The 25357-nt window shown below is 39.1% G+C and overlaps 1 protein-coding gene across 1 annotated transcript; it reads left to right on the plus strand.

Moving 5' to 3' along the window:
• Nucleotides 1–1615: 1615 nt before the first annotated feature.
• On the plus strand, nucleotides 1616–22748 carry LOC108886427 (septin-7; the record flags this gene model as incomplete). The annotated part of the gene is given in 12 exon segments (XM_018681290.2): nucleotides 1616–1722; nucleotides 7505–7605; nucleotides 7698–7832; nucleotides 11368–11485; nucleotides 13544–13636; nucleotides 14323–14419; nucleotides 16310–16361; nucleotides 16725–16850; nucleotides 17259–17279; nucleotides 20065–20200; nucleotides 20300–20445; nucleotides 21892–22748. Coding segments are annotated over 12 exon segments (1169 nt in total), but the record flags the coding sequence as incomplete, so codon positions are not given.
• Between the last annotated feature and the right edge of the window lie 2609 nt (nucleotides 22749–25357).

A 25357-nucleotide genomic window follows, 5' to 3' on the forward strand; every position in this document is an offset into this window, starting at 1 on the left:
CGATGATGGTTCACTTCTTATCGGGGTAAATTGCCACGGTAACTTATGCTGAACTGCTCCGGGGCAGGTTAACTTCAGAGCATCAGATCGAAACCTGTCAACAGCCCAACTACAGACCAATCTGATCAATGGAAAACTAGTGTCATCATCTCCGTAGTATCCCAACAGGGACAGAGTTTACAATAAAGTGACAAATGATAAAGATCTATAGATATTTTTTTATAGATCTGCCAGATAACGATAAGATATCCTGGGTATGCTGAAATTAATTTGCTAAACTCATTGGTTCATTCAAATCCTTAAAGCCTTTTCTCTTATGGAGTCAAACAGATCAAAAAAATATTCTGAAAAAAATGTGACTGCATAAACATTACCAGATAATCATAATTTGTCATAAGTTCCAAAGTGGTTCCAAAAATCTCTTAGGGTCTCAGGAATTTACTGTATATGGGCATTTCTGTCAGCAGCTGATAGCATGTGAAGTTACTCAGCTAAAGAACTGAACGACCTTTTTTTAAATTCTTTGTTGAGTCTGTAAGATAACCTTAGTGCCTACCATGCAGTGTAGCAGTGGCGGCAAGCTCCATAAACCATTAGTGTGATTTCTTGCTGTGTATTATAGAGGTGACTAGCTTTGTCTGAAATAAAGACCACCTCCACTACCATCAGAAGACATTCATACACTTTTATGAAAACCTTCAAGCTAGTAGTAATTTTTTTATCACGTTGTGCATTATGTTCACCTTGTGGTATTTAATCAAGCAAACATATAAACTTTTTTAAAAGCCTGTTTTACATTGAAAAAAGTAACCTGTAACATGTTAAACACAATTATGTATCTGGGCAGACATTTGATGCCTGACTTTTGGTATTTGACAGTTTTCCATACTTCACACATACAGTTTGTCATATTTGATACTCAGTCTTACCTTTATATATAGATGTTATATAAAAAAAGTTAAACTCTTGGTTTCCCTAAAAACACTGTTGTACAGTTGTGTTTAGCAGTGTCCCTGTCTTAGGAATCTTTGCAGTGTAGCTGATGAGAAAAATGTTATTGTAACTGATAAGAGTAAGGAATAAGAAAACAAGACCCTGGTTAAAAAACAACAACGTCTTTCAAGGCAATAAATGAGCCATCAGCAAAACATGTTATAGATCTTTTTACCCCAGTGAACAATATGTCAAACTGTCCAAGTGTAAGTTATAATCAAGACTGGACGTGCAGATTAAGAGTTAGGTCTGTGCTTTTGATTTCTGTTTTTCCTCCTTCGTTATGGTGAGGCTTCATGATGACTGTGGTGGTCTAAAATCTTCTGTCTCCTCTCCTCCCTTCCCATGATCCTCTGATTAGATTGCTGAAATGCAGACAGGAACAGAGTTTGGGAGAATAGAACTTGTCTGTAACAAAAAAGGCCAAAGGAACCCATTTCCTGTGCTGAAAAAAGTTCTGAATCTCAAAAATGTTAAGAATGTCAAACAGCAAAAGGCTACATTAGTGATGAAGCTGATAAACATCTGGACATCAGGCATGAAAAAGAGGATTAAAAAACCAGTACAGCATGAAATGCTCTTGAGTTCGCTGCCTCACGGTGGCTCTGTCTTTGTCTTTCAGGTGAATCTGGGCTGGGGAAATCAACACTGATCAACTCACTCTTTCTGACAGACCTGTACTCCCCTGAATACCCAGGTCCTTCGCACAGAATTAAAAAAACTGTACAGGTAATTTTTTTTCTTCAGGAGAAGCTCACATGTCAACACCAGTGATTTCACCCACTGACACTTTTCTATATTGATTTTGTATTTACCCTTTTGTTTGTTTGACTCAACTACTAAGAGCCAGAGGTTTCTTTGTTAATTGGAATATGAGTATGAATGAAATATGAATGAATTAAATTCACCCTGACACTGGCCAAGTGTCAGAGCCTGAGGCTGCTAAACTACAGCTGTGTCCCAGCCTTTTTTTCTTTTGACAGTTCAGTTATCTACTGAATAGTTGCTTTGCGAGATCTTGTTTTTGAGGCTGCTCCTCCTTGTTGTTGCCACCCATGTTTTTATGTTAGGGAGTGAAACCAGTTCATCTGCTTTAAAAAAGACATAATTTGTGTGTCAAAGGCAAAATGTGTTGAAATTTCAAATTCTGCAATGTAATTAGATTGTTGTTGGTTCTACAGTTGTCACACTTCCCTACATTAACTTGTTTTTGAAAGCAAGACAAATAAAATCTACAACATTACACAAGTAAATAAAGGTTAATTTATAGTCTTGAGGATTTTACACATAATCTACCCTAAAAACAGGACTGAGGTATTCCTGTTATTTTGTTTATGGTATAATGATCTTCAAATGTGGATAAAACTTTGATTGTCCTACAGCTAATCCTTTTACAGTGAAAAATAAATGACCTATAGCATTAACCATTTACAACCCATTTAGATGTAAACATGCTCACAAAGCAAGATGTGGTCAATTACATTTTAAAACATTTTGTGATTTTAAGGGCCCCAAAACAGTTTTGGTATTTTATGAGGGAGATTTTTGTATTAGTGTTGTTGTCAATGCTCTTCACTGGTTTGAAGGAGCCGGGCTCAGTTGTACAATTGAGACATTGTCAGCTGTCAATTAAATAGGATTAAACCACATCCACACAGTCCTGATGAAGCAGATCAGCTGAGTTTTTCATTTTTTAACTTTTATTAAACAATAAGCAAGGATACTTGCTCCTAATATTAACTTGGATTGATACATATTTCAGGGTTTTCCCTACCATTATTACACTTAAACACATCACATCATAACTATTTTTGTGTAGCTGAATCAAATGAATGGAAAACTTAATTCTATTTGAACTACAGTTTACTACAGTTTTATAGTGCTGCAAGCCAATCCCAGTTTACACGGGGTGAATGGCGGGTACACCCTGGACAGATCACTAGTCCATCACAGGGCCAACACATATAGACACAAACAACAACTCACATTCACACCCATGGGCAATTTAGAGTCACCAGTGAACCTGCATGTGTTTGGACTGTGGGAGGAAGCCAGAGTACTTGGATAGAACCCACACAGGAACAGGGAGAACATGTAAACTCCACTTAGAAAAGCCCCAAGCAAACCGGGGAACTTTCTTGCTGTGAGGCAGTGGTGCTAACCACTGAACCACTGTGCCGCCCGTTATGGGCTGTTTGTAACCTTCCTGTAACCAACCTGTAACCTTCAAGTCTTTCTGTAGTGACTTTTTCAGAGTTGGCCAGCATAAAACTGTTGTCTCACATTGGTTCAGTTTAACCTGCAGAACTTTCTGAGTGCTGCTGTTGACATGTTCTGCTGCCACTGAAGTGACAAGTGAAACTGAGTTCTTAGTGTCTCCTGACATCTTTACTGCAGAAATGAAACTGGAATGAAAACGCCAAGAATATCTATAACAAATGATGAGCTCTAAAAAACTGAGATGTGTTCTTGGCTGATAGGAGTGGAACCTGACGTGGTCTTCTGTTTGCCCAACTCTATGTTGGACGTGTCGTACATCCTGAGAAGATTTTCACCCTATTAAAAAGAGTGGTTAAACTGATGTTTTTTGCTTTTCTCACCATTCTGAGCAAACGTATTCTGAGTAACGTGCGTGAAAATCCCACAACAGTAGTTTCAGAAATAATCAAACCAACCATGCTCAGTGGGTATATATCCCTGCAGTGTCATTTTGAAAGGAGACTGTGAAAGATGACTTTGTGGAGTTCATACAAGGAATCTTGCATAACCATATGTTAGAAGAAGGAAGTAAGTATGTGTACCATGTAAGTGGTGTTTAATTCAACAACATTGTCCTGAATCTCCTTGTCAGGTTTAGAGAGGAACCTGTTGTTGTAACTTCCGATATTTAGCAAATGTATTATTGTTTCTCTGTAAATGAAGAAAAGAGGGATGTACTTGCAGAGGGATGTTTCTTGTCGTACAGAAGTAACATAAAATACAATGAGTGGTGGATTACCATATGTGTGTCCATGTTTGGTGACTGCCTGTCCCCGGCTGTTGGAATCTCTGGACTACAGAGATCAGCCTGAATCTGAGAGAAAGACTTCAGCAGTGGAGGAACAAAAAAATCTATACTGAACTCATTTTCCCAGAACCCTTGCATTTTCACACCAAAGTGCAAAACCTGCCTATATAGGCACAATATTTCAACCACTGGCTGTGAGTGGCCTGTCACCAGATGACACTATCCAACCAATAAAACTGGTAGACAGACTTAAACCGGCCTCTCTGTGTCTGCCCACAGCTCACTAAGAGGTCTTCATCACTGCACTCCTGAAGGAGGTTTCCTTCCTTTTCTTTTCAGACGCCATTTGGCAACAGTAGAGTAAGATCAACTTAGCTTTGTCACTTGAGTAGATTTTAAGAACAACTGGTTTTATATTTTTCACATTTTTTACTGCAAGACAATAGTGAATTGTATTTTTTTGTTTGTTTGTTTGTTTTGTTTTTTTGTTTGTTTTTTTTGGAAGGGAAAAAAGTGACCAGTTTCCCTCTCCTCTGTTCTTCCTCAAGTCAACAAACTCAATTGCAGTGCCTGGAAGAGTAAAACGGTAAAGTCTCTTTTTGGACACGAGTGTAAGACAAAGGACCAGCCCACACTGCCATCTGGACAAGACCGCATTGACTGTAAATCACACACAGGGGTGACTCCCTTAGTGAGGTTTGATATCTGGGTAGGTTTAGTTTAGACAGTGCCCCCCAGCGACCCCACAACCCCACCAGAAATGACATTTTAGAAAAAATTAAGAACACTAAATATTTTGTGTGTGTCTTAGCCCCTCTGTGTGCACACACACAGAGTGGAGTTATGTTAAGTGCACTAAAAGCTCCTACAAGTGACAAGTGTCTGCAAAATCATAGATAGGACAGATGTCGCCTTAAAGTCAGACCAAAATATCAGCATTTTTTTAAACGCGCACAGTCTGGTGACGGTGGCTCTTCAGCTGCTGACAGGGAAGCTGACTCTGGCAGCTAGCTGCTCTGCTGTCTGTCTGGTTGCATGTATGTCTGTGTGACTGAAAGTGACTCAGACCCATTACTCCTTTGATTCAGACACCAAGTGACACAGCATGATAACATTTTTGTTGGTTATGTGGCCTACTACTCTAAGGTGATCAGCCTTGTGTTGCGACATAATCGTGACATCAGCCCTAAAAGGGTCTTTAGAGTGCTCTTAACACATATGCACACATTCACACACTGATGGTATGCCATATTTTTCTCAAGTACTTTGGCACACTGGAGGAGCTGGGGATCAAACCCTGATCTTCTTTGATTAGTTAAACTTTCAACAAAGAAATATCTCTGAAATATCTTTGAGTGTGGGTCAGAGATGCCTTTGACAACAGCTCTCCACATTAAATCTGGCATCAAAGTTGCAGGTGCAACTGTGCCAAGAATAAAGTTGCTGCCAGGAGTGATACTGTATGTCTGAGGCATGTGGTATATGCCTTGTGTCTTGAGTCTTTGAGGTCATTTGCAATGATGGTGCAGGAGATACAGGTTTGGCAGTTCTTTCAAATAGAGCTCACAGCTGCATAGTTTTACATGAACTTCCTTTTGAAGAGGGAAAGATGATACTGTTGGTGTGAGAGCGTTCCAACAGGCTTTCCTGTCCTCTGCCTTTAGTAGGGAAGTGGTAAGTTTGGGTTAGTACAATAGATCAGCTGCAGGTGTATTCCCTACACCAGTTCCTTGTGATCTACTACTTTGCTCTAAATCTCTTCTAATCCCTGGCAACACACTGAGGTACTCTATTTGCCCTCGATCTACTGCTCCTTCCAGTTTATTAACCTGCTTGTTGCAGCTCCTCAGCTGTTCTTAAAGGGTCCTAGAAGACCGAATGTCTGAGGATTCCTCAAGGTTTTCAATCCCAGGGGAAAATGTATTCTTGTATGCTGAAATGAATGCTTGAAATTAATTGTACTGTATGTGAATATGTGTTTCTTGCAAGGACAAAGACACATAACATTTTTGCCTGTTCAGGAGCCACAGACTATTAGATTTCAAATAATCATGGACACTTTTTTCCCTAGTCATGTGACTGTGATGAAACCCAGAGGAATGCTGTGTGTAATGGAATCATGTTCATTTTGAAAAAGCAGTGGAAGATGACCAGGCAGGTTGACAGAGTGGGTGTTAAGTGTTGAAGATGATAGACCAGAGCAGATGTTGTTCCAGGTTAAAAAGGCTTGGTTAGGCTGGAGAGCACACAAGGACAGGAACTTGGTGACTAGCCAGCAAACTGCCATGTGCACTGAGCTCAGTTTTATCTTGCCAATGCAGAGACATGACTTGCTTTTTACATCAGACACTTGCTCCTAAGGGTAGGCAATACAAGTATACACAAGACTATACACAAGAAAATTGTAAGCCATCATAGATTTTGTCATCCCATTACCATAATATCCTTTTGACTGCCCCCTTTACGCACCGTATTTGGCGTTAAGAAGACGGTCTTTGTATGTTTTCACAGAACCACACAAAGGTGGCATAATGTGGCCGCTAATGTGACATAATGTGACATTATGCCAGAATCGCAGAATGAGAGACGTGTAACAAAGCAGACTCTACGTAGGCCTGCGTCTGTCCCGCTGTGCCAGCTCCCACTTTTATACAAATGTTGATCTGGCTTTGTGACTACGAGGGCTGCCCCCTAAATCTCGAAATTCAATACATCAGCCAGGAAGTCCCTGATTTGACTCAGAATGTAAGTGGACTTGTAGTGTTTGTCTGATAACTGCTGTGTAGACCTGGTTTAATCTCACTCAGTCTGTGAAATCTCCAGATGTCTCATATGAGCAAATGGCAGACATGGTCTGCTTCACATCTGCTGATTAAATCAAAGTTCATCTGCTGATCACAAGTTCTGCTTCAACCCCATGCTGATCAGAGCCCAGCCAGTCTGACTTTTCTGATGTGGCAGTAAAATAGTTTGGCTGGCTGTGATGAATTGGTTTGTAAAGCTGTTTTAGTTCTGGTCTGTCAGTGTATTTTCCACAAGTAGACAAAGCTTGTAAAGAAGTAGTCAGTGTGGGTCAGTGCTTATGCTTCCTTAGGAAAGGCGTTTGATATTTCATGACATTTTGTTTCAGTTTGATATTATTTCAAAACATCTTCAACAACTTAATAGTTATTGATTATGTTAACTGTTAATCAACAAAAACATGTACCTTGAATAGTTTTTACTTCAAAAAGAATATTCCTCCTGAAAGACTCCCCACACTGGAACTTCAGTGTCCCACACCCTGTGAGATACTCAACTCACGTGCACATAAACCATCTTTGTCTTGGTGTTACACTAGAAACCAGGGCCAAATTTATTACACATAAATGTATAAATGTGTGTGCAATGCATATATAGCTTCATTGTCAAACACAGTATGGGAACTTTGAGCCACAGGCTTGGAAACAGTAATTATTTCCAAGTTTCCTGACCGATTTCTGTCAACATTCCTTGTCTTTGCAGGTGGAACAGTCGAAGGTTCTGGTAAAGGAAGGTGGAGTCCAGCTGTTGCTCACTATCGTTGACACCCCTGGCTTTGGTGACGCTGTTGACAACAGTAACTGGTGAGCTCAGCCGTCTGTCACTGGTTAATGTAAGTTACGCACACTTACTGTAACACTGTACATGAAATTGATGTGAATTATGTATTTCTCAGCTGGCAGCCAGTCATTGATTACATCGACAGTAAGTTTGAGGATTACCTCAATGCAGAGTCACGGGTCAACAGGCGGCAGATGCCAGACAACAGAGTGCATTGCTGCCTGTACTTCATTGCCCCGTCTGGACATGGGTAGGTACTACAGATTCTACTTACCATGGAGTTCTGAAAGGTCATGCAATTTTTAAAGTGTATTTTAAATCAGGAATTTCATAAACCTACCACTTTATTAGAATATAATAATGTATGATGTATGTTAAGGCTTCCTTCACATACTCATAGCATCAGATAGTATATACCTGACTTAGAATAGAGGCCTTGTAAGTGTTTGGTTTAGAATAAACAAAAATGCACAAAATATCTTTTATTGATCAATTAATCATTTACTTCATCACAATACCCCAGAAGCAAACTGAGAATCTTTGTATTTTGTTCTACCAACCATCCAAAACACGAAAAGAACTTATGTTTTGCTTTAAGCAAAAAGATGGTTGCCAATAAGTAGTCTGCTGGTTGACCAGTGTAGTCAGTAAATGAAGGTCCTGACATTAATAAACTCATCAATTACTAGGGGTGTAATAATACATCGATCTACATGGATACATCGATTCAACGATCAACAATTGCATAGCATTGATCCAAAATGAAAACATCAACGAGACATCATACATGCTGTTAAATCAGCAGATGATATAGTCTCAAATCGATGACTGGCGTTGTCCACTGAATCAATATAATATCGTGATGAAACTTGTGATTTACAGCCCTTTTAATTACCAGCCTACAGAGCCCTGTCCAGTCCCTTTACTTACAAAGAATATAAAAACAGCAGAAGTTGACCAAAGTATTGTTCAGCTTTCAAAGCAGTTGAAGAACAAGAAGCACAGATATACACATACTGGGACACACAGAGTTATGCAGGGTCAAATGCCAAAGCAAGAGGAAACACAGTGTTTTGGATGTTGTTGGAGGAAAGTTGAGCTGACAGCTTGATTTTCTTTTAAAAGCTTAAACCATAATCAAATATGAAACCAAGATGTTTGGCAGTGTGTTCAATATATTCAGCCAACTTGTTAATGTTTTTTTTTGGATACAATGGTAGATAAGATCTTGAGATCTGATAATAATTTGAGACCTGCCTTTGTTCATTTGGAAGAAGTTACTGGGCACCTAGTCTCTGATCATAAAGGCAGTCCTTACAAGTCTTTGAATCACCCTGGTTATTTGTTTTTGGCAGTAAAGAGTCATTGTCATACCAGTGAAGTATTTATGAATGATTAATCCAAAACAGGCAGTTGGCCAATGGTCTTACACTCTAACCACCACCGGTTACCAACTCCACAGTCCATAATTGTTTGTCACACTGTCTTCATTTGTGTCATGTGTCATATGTGCTGCTCTATGGAGCTAGAACAGTGACATTAAAATTTTGACACTGAAAATAAAATTTGGCATTGAAAAGCAAAACCAGAACTGAAAAAGAAAACATTAGCATTGAAATATTTGTATCGGAAAAAGTTGTATTGGCACTGAAAAAAAGTTTCACTGAAAAATAAGACACAGACATAAAAAAAATTACAATCCTACAATATTGTTATCCAACTTTATTATGTATTATTATGATGTGTTGTTCAATGACAATCTGCTGATTTTTTTCATCACGTCTGTCTACTTTCAGTGACAGTATTTTTTTCAATGTCAGTGGTTTTCAGTTTCAACTTTCTGTCCCTGTTTTAGCATAGAGGGGAAGGGCAAGGAGTGCCCCTCCTCTTACGGCCTCCCCTTCATCAATAAATACTACCATAACAGAAGTCACTGAAAGTAGACAGACATGATGAAAAAATCTGCAGATTGTCATTGAAAAACACCATTATAAATGATAAAGTATCAGTATTGTAAGATTGAAATATTTTGATGTCTGTGTCTTATTTTTCAGTGAAACTTGTTTCAGTGAATACAACTTTTTTCCAATGAAAATATTTCAGTGCCAATGTTTTCGTTCTCAGTTCTGGTTTTGTTTTCAATTCCAAATGTTATTTTCAGTGTCAAAATTGTAATGTCACTGTTCTAGCTCCATACTGCTCCAGTTTCCATTTTGTGCAACTGCAGAACTGAACAGACCAAACTGTCTGAACAAAACTTAACTCACCCACCAAATTGAATACAAACATATACCATATACAGTATACTGGCAGATTAGACCACTTTAAAACAAACACTTCCAGCTAACTATGAATACACAAACGCACAACATTATAATTAGTCTAAATAATCTGGAAATTTGCCAAAAACAGAAGTATCCAAAGACAAATGTAGTCTAAAGAGATAGACAGTCCCTAATCTAAAAATCCCACTTCTCCCCATTTTATGGCTACTTGGCACAGTCTGATTGGCCAGTTTCTGTATTTAGCAGCTAGTGGGCGCATCCTTTGCTCAGACCTGACAAGATGTGTTCTTTCACTTTCATCAGCAGCAGCACCTTTGACCCTCTCAACATAAAGAGCTAGCTATCAGATGTTTCACTCTATAGAAGTGAACTAAATGTACATGTTACAAGTAGAAACTAATGTATCATACCTACTAAATAACTAACTACAAGAATGAAACAAAAACTATGTGCCATTATTTCTGTTTACTGATGTGCAATATGGATGTGATATAAATAAGGAGAAAATTAGCCAGTAAGTGTAACTGAGTAGAGTAGTGCTGAGTGGACTTTACCTTCCCAACGCAGACATTTGTTCATAGCTCACCGGTTGATTACACGTTAAGATTAAATAATAATAATAATCATGAATGTGGAAACAGCCAAGAACAACCTTTAACTCTCTTTTTTAATTAAGGCCAAAATATGTTATCTGACCACATACACAGCTCAGAGATTGAATACACTTTTTCCAATTAACCTCTTGAAACAATGCTCATACCAAAAAAAATCATATTACAAAAAACAGCATGATTAGAAATCTTCATTAGCAGAAATTACTTATACTGCTATTAGTTGTATTGCTGTGTTAGCAGTTAATACTTTAATTATCACTACTATCACTACTACTGTTGTATTACTGGCCTCATCTTACATCTGATATGGAACCTGTGTTATGCTATGTTCTTCTTTCGCTATTCCCTACCCCCTCTCCCTCCTCTCCCCCTCTCTCTCCTTCTTAACCCAACCGGTCGAGGCAGATGGCCGCCCACCCTGAGTCCGGTTCTGCTCGAGGTTTCTGCCTCTTAAAAGGAAGTTTTTCCTTGCCACTGTCGCCTAGTGCTTGCTCTTGGTGGGATTTGTTGGGTCTCTCTCTGTAAATACCTATTTTAAAGAGTATGGTCTAGACCTGCTCTATATGAAAAGTGCCTTGAGATGACTGTTGTTGTGATATGGCGCTATATAAATAAAATTGAATTGAATTGAATTGAATTCATTCGAGACAGACAGCATTTAAGCTCCCAGATAATGAATATAAAGATAATAAATAATAAAAAACATAAGTGGTGTTAATCTAAAAATGAAAACTCAAACTTATGTCCCGCTAAGTTATTAAAGATATGTTGAGGAGAACTGGGTAGCTAGAGACCACAATGATCAGTTTTTCTTCCATTTTTTACATCAGAGCCATTCACTGACACTCTGACCTTTAAACTGTCTTTCCTCTACGTTTGTCCCCAGACTGAAACCCCTCGATATTGAATTCATGAAACGGTTACATGAAAAAGTCAACGTCATCCCCCTAATCGCCAAAGCGGACACAATGACCCCTGAGGAATGTCAACAGTTCAAGAAACAGGTGTGTGTCAAATGCAATTTTTTCAGTGTTATTGTTAATACTCTGTTTATGTAGCTAGATTATTCAGTGATAGGTTTCCTTTTAGTGAATATCACAACGCACTATTGTGTTTCTTTGTTGTAAGGAAATCTAAAATTTCTGAGTTCATCAACAGGTCTTAAAAATGAGTCTTTGTCCTTTCAGTCATCATTTGGTTTCCTGTAATGTTTGTGGGTAAAATATTCATGATACACAGTGGGCTCCAAAAGCCTGAGAGCACTTTCTCACACGATGATGTGATTAGAGGATAAGGTCAGTGATTACCTGTATTTGTCTTACTGTCTGTAAATCCAATGCAAAGACCAAACCAACAATGAGCTTGTCCTAACAGCAAGTATTGTGTATTGTCTGCCCAAAACCTGATCGTTAAAAAAGCTGTCACTGAGAAAAGATTGATATGAAGAAAAACATGACATTGACAAACACATCGTACTGCAAAAAAATATTAAAATGTTAAACTGTTTCAAAAAAAACTTGCAACTTTTTCCAATACAAGTATTTCAATGCCAATGTTTCCTTTTTTAGTTAAAATTTTGTTTTCACTGTCAAAATGTTACTGCCACTGTCCTGGCCCCATATAAACTGCAGTGCCCATATTTTTCATAACAGTGTAGCTCACTGGTGTTTTTTTTCTTTTTTCTTTTTTTTTTGACCGTAATGGAGCTCTATGGCACAGAGGAATGAGCTAAATCCGGTTTTAGACAATACTTGTCAATAGGATAAATTCATTATTTCAGTGATGGGATCCTTTACTGAAATAAATGTACCACACAATAACACAAACAAACTAACCAGTCAAGGCAGTGGTATTGCAGCAGCTCCTGTGTTCTACTCAATGGAGGCTGGTGTTGATATAACAACAATGTCTGATGAAACAAGAAGGATCTTACTCTTTAATAAAAAGCTCTATCTGTAGGAATCCTGCCTATAATGTTGTCAGACACTTACAATAACAATCTGAGCCTTTCACTGTCAGTTTGAAGTAGGGTTGTAAAGGGAAGGAAAATTTCCAGTAAATTTTTGTGAACTTTCCAGCTGAGGAATTTTGCAAATATGCTATTGGGCTTTAAAAATATTCCGCAGCTGATGCTGGATAAATGAAAAAAAAAAAAAAAAACAGACTAGATGAACAGATAAACTTTCATCAGTCAGCTACTAAATCAAACTCTAACCTACAGCCTATGAACAGAAAACTGGCAGAAGGTAGAAGAAACAGCATCACAGTTGAGCTAGCAGCATGATAGCTAGCCTCTTAAATTGTCATAGAAATAATGTTTCAATGAGCTTAGATTTAGCATGTTTGATTTAGGAGCTAGCTAGGTACTGTATAAACACTATTTTCTTCTGGTTAACCTTTAATCCCACAGATCAAATAGTTTGACTCCAGTAATATGATCCAAACTGACTTGGCTTGAATGTTGTGGGCTCAGATGGAGTAGTGTGGCTTCAGTAGTCCTGCTGTAGTGAGGAGAAAATGATCTGTGCATGACAGTGAAAGCGAAATTCAACTGAATTTAACACTACACACGTAACATTAACTGAAACTACATTTAACATTTAAAAAACATGGGAAAATAAGAAATGCCCAACTTTGTGTTTGTGACCATTATTTATTTAAATAATTAATAAATAGTAACTTGTTAATTATTTGTTTATTATTATTATTATTATTAATTATTTATAAACCTGATAAATGGAATTCAGGAAATGTCAGCAGTTTTGGACTGATATTAATGTTTGTGCTGTTTGCTTTGTCACAGTGTTGTACTGATGCACAGGTACTACATCAATACAGTGTGTTGTGTTGCCTGTTCACGTCATCCTATTACAGTGTTGGAATGTTTGTTTGTGTGGGCACTGAATAAATATGTGGGTTCCTCCCCCTGTATGTGTCAGCTACCCTCCAGTGCATCTATTGATGTTTATGGAGCTGTTCCACATACAGCTCTCTACCATACAGTACCTCCCAGCAATATTTTTTTCCCCTGCCTCTCTCTTTGTCCTTTCTGCTGTGCACAGATCATGAAAGAAATCCAGGAGCACAAAATCAAAATCTACGATTTCCCAGAGACAGATGACGAGGAGGAGATGAGGATGGTTAGGAAAATCAAGGTCTGTTCTTCCAACACATTTCACCATCAAACTTAAAATAAACAGTTTAAATTTTTTGTTTCACTTGACACTTGACAGTTGTATATACAAATATTGATCCAGTTTAGTACTTTATTCAGAGTCAGAATCTTTAAAAGTTCACATCTACAGTGTCTTTTGATTTACAGTATGTATTTATCCCACTTGTGGGAAATGTACATGTTACAGCAGCAAGAGACAAGAGTGACAAAAATAGAAAAAGAAAAGATAAAAATATAAGAAAGGCACAGAAAGGTAAAAAAATTAAAGTGCAGCAATCAGCATTAAAAGTCTCAGCCAAAAAATAAACAGAAATGTGCAGTTTGTAATATAGGAAAATGGTGATAATCATTGAGGTAGATGAAAATATGTGCAAATAAAGTGACCAGGAAGTGGAGTCCAGAGTGCAGGTTTATTGTTGGGTCAGTCTGGTGTTGTACAGTCTGATGGCTGTTGGGATCAATGATCTGTGGTAGTGCTCCTTCTTGCACCATGGATGCAGCAGTCTGTTACTGAAGGAGTTACTCAGGTCTCTCATGCAGTGGGTGGGAGGGGTTGTCCATGATAGACATACTGTATATGTTAGCACTCAGCTGCAGCCCACAGTGCATCTTTAGCTGTTAGGTGTGAGCTATGCAACAGTTGTATCCCCTTCCTTCTCTCTGCAGGATCGTTTACCTCTGGCTGTAGTCGGCAGTAACACCATCATCGAGGTCAATGGGAAACATGTGCGCGGGAGGCAGTACCCATGGGGTGTAGCAGAAGGTGAGAGATTGAAGGTCAACTCAGAGGATTATTCTCTGTGCTTCAGATCTGTTGTGCTGAAAGGTGTGAAACTCTGGAGCAGATTCTGTAAATCATCCTTCCCTGAGTAGGGTTAGGGTTAGCATGAGAAACAGCATGATGCTGCCTCCACTGTGCAAGAGATGGTATTATCCAGGTGGTGGTGGTCACCAGACACAGTGTTTGGAGTTCTGCCCAAAGAGGGACCAAAGAATCTTTTTCCTCATCCTCTCAGAGTCCTCTAAATGTCATTTAGCATATTTCAGGTGGGTGGCTGTCATTGTGGCTTCTGTCTAACCACTTGTAAATAAGAAAAAATACATATACAATACAAAAAAATACAACAGGTTCTCACTTTGTTAGTCTGGATTATTCAGTATAAATTGATGGGAAATTGAAAAATCAGCAAAAAGTTAAGTGGTGTGAATATTTTCTGAAGATACATCATATGACTTTCCCTGATTCCATGCTATTTCACTGATCAGTGTAAACATTACAGTGTTATAGTAGTATACAATTTTTATAATAATCCAACAAAACAGCTTTGCACATGATTTATGAGGAGCATGTGGTAGGCCTCAATGATACACAACATATGTTTTTCTGAGAGGCACTGAATTCTAACAAAACTGAATACAAGAAGATCATAAGATTATTCCACAGGGTGGATGAATGGTGAGGACACTGGGTGACTGTGGTGGAGGTTTATACTGTAACAAAGAAGTTGGAGACAGTGAGGGTAACATTCCAGATCTTGTAGATTCTGTTGTTTCCTCTTCAGTACAGCACAGCCTGGTGGCTGACTTGTAGAAGTGCTACTACGAAACTGGTTTGCTGCCAGTGTTTGACGTCCTTGGGCAGTGAGCTTTGCAATACCAAAAATGTTTTTGGATCCATGTCAGCATAAATATAGAGAGGCAGTGGGAGAGAGAGAGACGGCCCAGAAACCTCAGAGGACTGGAGAATAGAAAAAGCAGCAAATGATTCTACCTGGGGGTATCTGTTACTACAATCACCCACAGAAGAGTAACGTTCTTAAACAAATTTATTTTATCAAAGGATTGGAGGAAAAGAAAGAAGGGTAAAAAAGGATTTCTCTTTGGAGTGTGTTATCAGACTGGTCAAAAATACCACCAAATAACCCAGGGAGTTAAATAATAATTCCTTTTGTCAGTGTTGGGGCTCCATACTTTGATTTGTCCTAACAGAGCAAAAGACACATGTGCCATGCATGTTTAACCTTTTAAGTATACTGCCATATCTTAAATGTTTTTTTCTCACTATGATGCACCACCCTCTGTTATTTTGCATTTGGGTTTAATTTTTTTTGCTCTGGCTGTTGGTTTTATTGGTTTTGAAAGACAAGCAGCCAGATGATCATACAGGTAAACAAATGCCCAGGTCAGTCAAACTTATTATTCAAACTGTCTCCCATGCTTACAATAGATGTGAGCACACAGTTTTCCTGTGCAGTGAGAGGTTATTCACAGTGTAGTGGGCACTCTTATTTTACGTTTTACCTTCAAATAAAGTGGTTTAGATAATGTGGCTAAAAGTTTTTCTCATCATCATATGACTGCTTATGTTTGTGACCTCGTTACCTGTTTGTTCAGATTTTAAATTTTCAAACTTCAGAGAGCTTATAAACAAAAACTGAGTTTTAAACTCAAAGTTTTCTTTAGTTAGTGTGTCGATATGATGAAATTGTTAGCTGCATTGTTAAACGTAATTTACTGTGTCGTCTGTTTTTCTTGCTAAACTCATAATCCATACAGGGGTCAATGATTAGCACTATGGTTGTGTGTGACAATGTTAAAGTCATTCCATACTAAAATTATATCTTAACTTTGCTCTGTTTGTGTCTTCCTACAGTGGAAAATGGAGAGCACTGTGATTTTACAATACTCCGGAACATGCTCATTAGGTGAGCAAAAATACATAATAAATGCTAATGAAACTATCAAAAGTCATTTAATATGACAGTTTTAGATCTTTATTTTTATTGTATTTTGTATTTTATTGTATTTTTTTTAAAGATTTTAATATTGTAAGAAAATGTTTGGTGAATAACGTGTACAATTGTGCAGCAGTTGTGAAAATGCCACTAAAGCTCACTGGTTTTCCATACAATGACTGGACAGATTTGTCTCCTAGTTAAAAATGTCATTGAAAATGTACAATAAAAGTAAATGTACTAAAGTTCAAGCATAAGTATTGATTTCACTCACTCAAGTGAGAGTAAATGTGGTTATTTCCTGTTGCTCTTGTTTATTCTTTTTTTTTCCAGGACCCACATGCAGGACCTGAAGGATGTGACAAACAATGTTCACTATGAAAACTACCGCAGCAAGAAACTAGCTGCAGTCACCTACAACAATGTGGACAACAACAAGAACAAGGGACAGCTCACTACGTGAGTTCATCAGCTCAGTATACACAGTACTGTTGTGTTGATGTTTCTGAAATGCATATTTGTAGCATGAACAGATGACATAATGTTGTTATCAGAGGGACCCTACCAGCACTTCATTCACTGTATAACTGTGGATGAACTGCAGTTCAGAGGTCAAAGTTTGCAGCAAGTGACCCACAGATTAAAACTGGCCAGCTGTCACTAAAACAGCTCAAACCTTCTAACCCATTCCTGGCCCAAACATGCTGGCACTCAACCCACACTAACTGGCCATCAGTAATGGTTGTGTCTAATCTTAAATCTAACCTAATCCATCGGCTACAGTCATCAGTACACCACCACACCCTCACAAGCTAATGCATAGTTTATTGCAGCATGCTAAGTGTCTGTGCATTTGTTTGTTTTTAGACCTGAGACGGCTGACGGCATGTAAGTGCTATTTCATTTCTTCATAACCTCTGCAAAGAGTGTGTATTTTTGCTACTCTCTCTGACCATTCCATTTTCCCTACCTTTTTTTTTTTACCTGCAACACTTTGAAATTTATACTATTTAACAATTTATTTAGATTTAGTGTCTGTTCATAAATTACATGATTTCACACAAGAGACACTCATACAATACAAAATGTCATAGTTTATAAGCTTCTGCATGGCCTCTGTGTAATATATCTAATCAGTGTCATTCTCTAAAGCCTATTGGCAGTCAGCTGGCTTGGCTACTTGCTTTGCTGTTTCACTGCACATTTCTAATTATCCACTGTCAAAAAAATGTACTGTGCAGCTACTGTGCAATTAATGGCTAAGCATTTCATAACTACAACTACATAACTCATAGCTAATTAATCTTCCAACTTGGTTTTAAAAAAGGAGCCTACAGTCACACTAGTGGCTCTGTCAGGTTGTATTTTTGCCATGTTCATGTCATTATGTTAAAAAATCTTCAATTATGAGCAGTGTACTGGAAAAAAACTATTTGCATCAACACATTTCAGCTTGGAAATATCCTGCAGCTCTGGCAACTACAATGTCTCCCACTTGGCTAAAGGTACAGACTGGTTGCAACATGGCAGCAAAGCCACCATTACTCCCAGTTAATCCACTATTACTGCTTATATAATTTAATTCACTTAATAACAAACTGCAAAAACAAACAAAACACAAATGTCATGTTGACATAATGATTCACAGCAGCTTTAATATTTGCTGTGTTCACTCTTACACTCCTATCGTTTCACTTTTTAGAATGCTAACATTTGTTAATTATATCTAAACTGAGGCTGATGGAAATGCCATGCTTTGTGGTAGGAAGCGACCGATTATCGTCCGGGCCGGTTATCGGATCCTGTATTTAGCATTTTAACATTGGTATTTTTTTTTATCTGATAGCTGATAAAATAAATTAATTTACAAGTGTGTTACTTTGGCTCTGACAGAGCCATCTGTCTATACTCACCACTCTGTGGTCTTCAGCAGACCGCAGCAGCTGTGGTGAGCGAGCCGAGCTGTAACTACGCTGCAGTAACGCAGCAGATGTCGCTGAAGTTGCAAAAAACATTCAATCTTATGATGTATTTCTATGATGACAGGCATGCCCAGTCTCCCAGTTACACTGAAAATGCCTGAAGAATACACTTTGTTGAAGTGATATACAGTTAAGTATTTAGCACTATCACAGTCTGTTCCGAGTGAGCAGGTGTTCAGTGAAGTCTCTCATAGCTGCCGCTACAAAATGTGTAGAGTAGAGACGGAGTTGGCGTCTTGTTTATAGGTCAGTTATGAAATCCTGCCACACCGCGTCTCTCCTGCAGGGGTGCTGACACCCGTTTTAACTCGCCGTAAATCCAGTAGTTTCCGCTTTAGCTGTACACATTTCTGCAACGAGCATGCAGCTCAGCAGACCAGAAATCTCCTAACACAAAGCAGAGTGGGCAACAGAAAAGAGTCGTCCTGCCTCGCACTGTCCATTGTCATCAAGTCCTGTAGTGCTCTTTGACGAGTCGTCGACTGACTTCCTGACTGATGCATATGATGGATGGAGATATTTTGTTTATTTATTTATTAATATTTTCAGTTAACTTTGCAAGAAATGCTGCTGCACTTTTTGTTTTAGGATAATGTTGAAAAGTTGAAAAGTTCCTATGCATGCAAACATTTTAGTTTAATATTTTAGTTCAAATATCTTCCTTTTTACTGCGAGTGTATATCGGTTCCAAGTATCAGTCTTACTACTAATTAGTATCCAGATCGGCCCTGAGAAAACCATACCGGTTGACCCCCTACTTTGTAGACCAGTTGATATTGGCATCCCTAGAGTCATACTACTAGTGTAGTTGTTAAACTGTAAACTGAGCAGTTGTTAGCCCTCATCAGTACATGGTTAATGTGAACTCATTTTGCCATTTAACTTGTCAACAGGTTAATATAGTGATAATAACAATGTAAAAAATGCAGGTACTTTTCTCTTATGACATGTCAGACAAGTTGTGCATTTATAAGATGATACAAGATTATATCAGTAACTGTTGCCCAAGGGCTAAAGATCCCCAATATGGTGGCAGAAAAGGTGCGTGCGTGTGTGTGTGTGTGTGCTTGCGTGCGTGCATGTGTGTGTGTATGTGCATGTGTATGCTGTTTTTCAGCAGGACAAGTGTGGAAGTGTTTTATTATTGTCATTATTGTGACAGAGCATGGCTAGAATTAGAATTAGGATTCACTCTCTCATAACATCTGTTTTCCTGACAAGTCCCTGTCACCTTCCAGCTACAATCTCCGCTGGAAGCTGTCTATTATTGAAGGCTTCCAGGGAAGGCAAGCAAGCTGGGTCTTTCCTTCTTCCCTGGTTCTCTTCTCCTTTCCATCACTCTATAGTCAAAAAGACTTTCAAAACTGGGAAGGGGGCGCATCTCTGCTTAACACTGACAGGAAATGTCTGTCATGGGCTATGTTCCCCCTAATTTTTCATGTGTCTGAGCATACACACAAACTCCCTGAGAATTCCTTGGACCACTGTGAGCAACATCAGACGTGCACACTGTCGCACACTGTAATTTTATGCGCTACATAGTTTTGCTGTGCACAGAGAAAGTGGGAGCAGTGTGCGATTGCGCAGGCGCACAGCTTAGAGGGAACATTGGTCATGGGTGTCACAGATGTGTGGTCATCCACATACCCTTCACTGTGAGCTGTCTGTATGAACATGGTTTGTGTCCTCAGGAGTCCTCTAGCTCAGATGGAGGAGGAGCGACGGGAGCACGTGGCCAAGATGAAGAAGATGGAACAAGAAATGGAACAAGTATTTGAGATGAAGGTCAAAGAGAAGCTCCAAAAGCTCAAAGACTCTGAAGCTGAGGTAAACTAATGAGGCTGCTTTATGAAGAAATATTAGTAGTATCATTAATATTTTTAGTTTGCATTCCTTTGCACATTCTGTACCCCCATGTCCCTGCAGCTCCAGAGGCGCCATGAGCAAATGAAAAAGAACCTAGAGGCCCAGCACAAAGAACTGGAAGAGAAACGTCGCCAACATGAGGAGGAGAAGGTCAGCTGGGAGGCCCAGCAGAGGATTCTGGAGCAGCAGAAGCTGGATGCCTCCAGGTGAACACACCAGAGCAAAGCACATCATGATCAATTATGGTTTATAGAGTTAAAGAGAAGAGGTTAATACAACTGTAGACTGATTTAGCAATTTAAACTTGTGTGAGCACCAAAGCAAGACTCAATCACAATAGGTAGCTACTTAGAGGCTAGATTCCACTGATAAAAAGGAACCTCTTCCCATAGTACTGGTCTCATGGTTGTAGCAACCTCGCCCACCATTCCTCGCTGAAAGTTTACAATAAAGCCCCCAAAGGACTTTCAGACTGTAAGAAACAAGATTCTCTGGTCTGATAAAAACTGTTGAAGCGTTTGAACTGTTTAGCCTCAATTCTAAGCGTCATGTCTGGTTTCCTCCAGAAAATTACTTTCTGGTTCAGGTTCCGGATTCAAGCCCTGGTTCACCCGGGACTTTTCTGTGTGGAGTTTACATGTACCTGGTTTCTCCCACAGTCCAAAGACATGCAAGTTAATTGGTGACTCTAAATTGTCCATAGGTGTGAATGTGATTGTGTGGCTGTTTGTCTCTATATGTTAGCCCTGTGATAGACTGCTGATCTATCCAGGGTGTACCCCACCTGTCACCCAGTGTAAGCTGCGACCCTTACGGGATAAGCGGTATAGATAATGAATGAATGAATGACCTTCTGGCCATTTGACCTCTGAGCTGATCATACATCTCCTTGACATGCTAATAGCTGGTCTGCAGTTAGAGAACACGCCTATAGTGTCTGTTTCATATCCAGTTAATGGGTCTGGGTGTAATTTAAAGTGTCCTTACTAGTGTCAACAGTGTCAACATATGTCCATTACACATCCTCCACTATGGGCTCTTTCATAGCCTTTCACCGATGCTAGGCTTGGTGTCTCCTGGAGTGACATTGACTGAGCAGCGCACTGAAGTGGGTTCAGTATAAACTAGAGGGTCAGAGATGCAAGGATGAGATATAGGATGTCAAATTACTAACAAGGGCTCTTCAGCTTAATATGTACCAGTGGTTATAACAGGAAAGGCCAAGCAAGTGTATAGTGCAGTTATCACTGATGACGAACCTAAGGGCAGAATGATAAAACTGAATGTACAGGCCTCGGATTAGAGGCCGCTGCATGTCAATAAAGAAAATTTCAGACATTCTTTTCCAGACATTGCATAAATGTTATGGGTATCATTCAAAAGCCAACATAGTTTTTCCTCCCCTGCCTGCTGTAGATGAATCATAGATGAAAAGATTTAACAGTTTATAACAGCAGAGCAGAATATTAATCATCTAAAGCCTGTTTTGGTTTATAAATAAGGGACTTGTATATCCACTGAGTAAGTGATTATGTCAGAATCAGATTAGGTAACCAGTAAATTCTAATTATTAACTGAACACCTAGACAGATCCAAGATGTGAGGAATTAAATGAAATGCTTGCATGCTCTTCTCTTCACTTGTTTTTTCAGGACCTTGGAAAAGAACAAAAAGAAGAAGATATTTTAATAACTCTGGAGGACCTACCCAATGTTACAGTGTATTTTGTTTGCCAGCGTGCCAGTCTTGATTGTCAGAATCTGTCAATCTACTACATCAGTTGCAGTTTGACCATATTACTGTGTAAAAATTGAGTAAAAGCCAGGGTAGTGTTGTATTATTGGGCTCTGAATGTAACCAATTGCTCTCATCTCTCTTGTTCCTTCTTAAAGAACTGTTATTATCCCTGTCCTGTTTTCTGGTCACTGCTCACATAAACAAGTATATTCACATAAAAGTACAAATAGATAGGTCATTGTTTTCCCTCTTCCACCTTGGGAATGGATAGTTGTTCACTGTTCTGTCGTATCCTTTTAATGCCAAAAAACAAAGAGGTAAACCATTCCTGCACACACATATTATACAACATATGAAATATATATTTAGGTATCACATTTAATTTCCTCTCCTATAATGTAAATCTTATAACCATGAAACTGCAGTGTTTAACTTCAATCATGTGTAACATTTTCTTACTTAGTGTGCAGTTGTTTTCTTAGCCCTGCTCCTAGAAAACATGTATTCATCACTTCACTCGTATTGAATGTACCAAACTAAAGAAACTGCTCATTAGGTGCTTCTACATGAATTGATCTGAACTTCTTGTGCAGGTTCTATATAAAAATGTTTTCTAACAGAAACAGTTCTTTCCGGGGGACAGGTTGTGGAAAGTCTTTGTTAGATAATGGTGGATGGGAAAGCTGAAGCTGAGATTCCTCAGTCAAACAGGTGTCAACTCAGTAACTGTACCAAGCTGGCTTTTTTTAATATCACATTTGGCACTATTTGGTGTACTGCATCTGTATTTTGTGATATCTTGTCATTTTTATTGTACAAAGCCACATAATAAAATTATGATGGGGGGAAAAAAAAGAGGTGGTCTTGGTGTGGTATGAAGAGATAAAAATTTTACACTGTATGATTCAAAATATATATGCAAAAATGTTCACAATACTGCATGGCAAATCTCATTCCAAAACCTTGGTCATTAAGGTGTTACTATAACAGCCTCCACTCCCCTGGTTTCAGGCTTCTACTCGGTTACAGGGATTTGCTCACATTGAGCCACAGGAGTATCATGAGATCAAACATCAGAACATAAGAACTGGAAAAACAGCAGAGAGCCTTCCCCAAACTGCTGCCACAAGCTCTGAAGCACACTAATGTCTAAAATATTATTGAATGCTCTAGCATTAAGATTCCCCCTTATTGAAACCAAACAACAGCTGTGTCCCTGTTAGTATACATAGATGTATATGCATAAAAGTATGGAATAGGATACAGCACCAAGAAAATCAGACCAAAAAGTATTTGCAGTGGGGTGTCTGTATTCTGTACTGTAGCCATATCATGTGGGGAGGAGGTTGTTAAGACACACTAAAAGTTTCCTCGAAGCAATCAAAGATCAGAAAATACAACAAAGCAAAAGACCGAAAACTACAAAAATGTTCTTCTGCATATCACAATCAACTGAAGGCAGTTCGTGGTTCAAAGTGAAGAGTTCTGAAGGCATCGAGGCCTTACAGAGATAGTTTCTTTAAACATGTGACTGTACTACTCTGCCTCCTGCTGACAGATTCAAGGACTGCCCATGCCTTCGATCAGCCTAGTCAGTGTCTCTGTAAACTTTAATCATGACTCGCCTGTTTTTGTCTTGATGTACTTAACACCCTAACTGTGCTGCACAGAGGACTCACCATGTGCCTCTCAGCCTCTGTTAATGTTCTACATACTGTCAGTCTGCCTTAACAGGTCAGATTAGAGGCTTTATCAGCAGCACCGTGCACCTTAGTCACGCGCTCGACAGTGCGAGCGTTTCACTCGCGTTTGCGATTCAGCCCAGTGTTTCCCCTGCCATTGTCTTAGCAGCGCGGCCCGATCAATGGGACCCCGCCCTCCAAGAACGACAAAGAAAAAAATGTAAAGATTAAAAGATCATTTACGTTCCCGTTTCTCTCCCCGCTTCCTGTTTCATGTGCGCTCCGTGTATGCGTCCGCACGCAAGAGCGGAAGAGCTGCAGAGGAGACAGGCTGACCCCCCCCACATGAAGTGCAAGAAAGGGCCAGACAAGCGTTGTCTCTGTAAATAATAGATGGACAGATGTCGATCCTAAACGCCCGAAAGTCAGACCAAAGCAGCTTTTCTTACTCTTAACGGCGAGTTGTCAACTCGTCTCCTCTGCGGTTCTTCCGCTCCTGTGTGCGGACGCGAGACGCGTGAAACAAATTTTAATATCAGATAATATAATATCAGATATCCTGAGTAAATACAAAATGCAGTTTTTAAATGATGGTGTCATTTGTTAAGGTAAAAAAGCTATCCAAACCAGCCTGGCTCTATATGAAAAAGTCATTGTCCCTAAACCTAATAACTGGTTGTACCACCCTTGGCGGCAACAGCTGCAATCAGGCGTTTCCAATAACTGGCAATGATCTTTCACTTGAGGAGGAATTTTGGCCCGCTCTTCTCAAAGTCTGGACTTTGACTAGGTCACTCCAAAACCTTCATTTTGTTTTTGAGCCATTCAGAGGACTTGCTGGTGTGCTTCAGATCATTGTCTTGCTGCATAACACAAGTGTGCTTGAGTTTAAGGTCACAAACTGATGGCCAGACATTCTCCTTCATGGTTCCATCAATTACGGCAAGTCATCCAGGTCCTGAAGCCCAAAGCAGCCCCAGACCATCACACTACCGCCACCATGTTCTTTTCTGAAATGCTGTGTTAGTTTTTGCACCAGATGTAACAGGACGCACATCTTCCAAAAAGTTCCACTTTTTCTCATCAGTCCACAGAATATTTTCCCATAAGTCTTGGGGATCATCAATATGTTTTTTGGCAAATGTTTGTGTTGTTTTTGGTCAGCAGTGGTTTTCACCTTGGAACTTTCCCATGGATGCCATTTTTTCCCAGTCTCTTTTTTGTTGAACCATGAACAATAAGATGAGTCGTTGATGTGCACTTGAATGTTGAAAGTTTTTCAAGAATGACTTATAAACTTTGTTATTCAAGATGACTTGTTTATTGAGATACTTTAAGAAGGCAAAAGGAAAAGAAAGAGATGAGGGACCGGCATCAGCAATCAGTGCAGAGGAAGACAGGAAAAGCAGCAGGAATGAGAATGAGGGAAAATAGAGAAGACAAGACACAAGTGCAGAGTTTAGAAATGAGACTATCACAGGTAACTTGGCTAGCTCACAATACCATCCCACCAAAGATTTCACAAGAAGCCAAAATTGCTATCCAGTGTGTTTTTATTGTAACTTTTGCAAGCAAAGATTACTGTTTACCACACTTACATCCACATTCTGACTCGAAGCTTGTATTTTGTTATGATTTGTATGTAATGTTAACTCAATGTCTACACTTGTGTTAATTTAGCTAATTAAATATCTATATC

The sequence above is a fragment of the Lates calcarifer genome, unplaced genomic scaffold, assembly GCF_001640805.2.
Source record: "Lates calcarifer isolate ASB-BC8 unplaced genomic scaffold, TLL_Latcal_v3 _unitig_1117_quiver_1551, whole genome shotgun sequence".
Classification (NCBI taxonomy): Eukaryota; Metazoa; Chordata; class Actinopteri; family Centropomidae; genus Lates; species Lates calcarifer.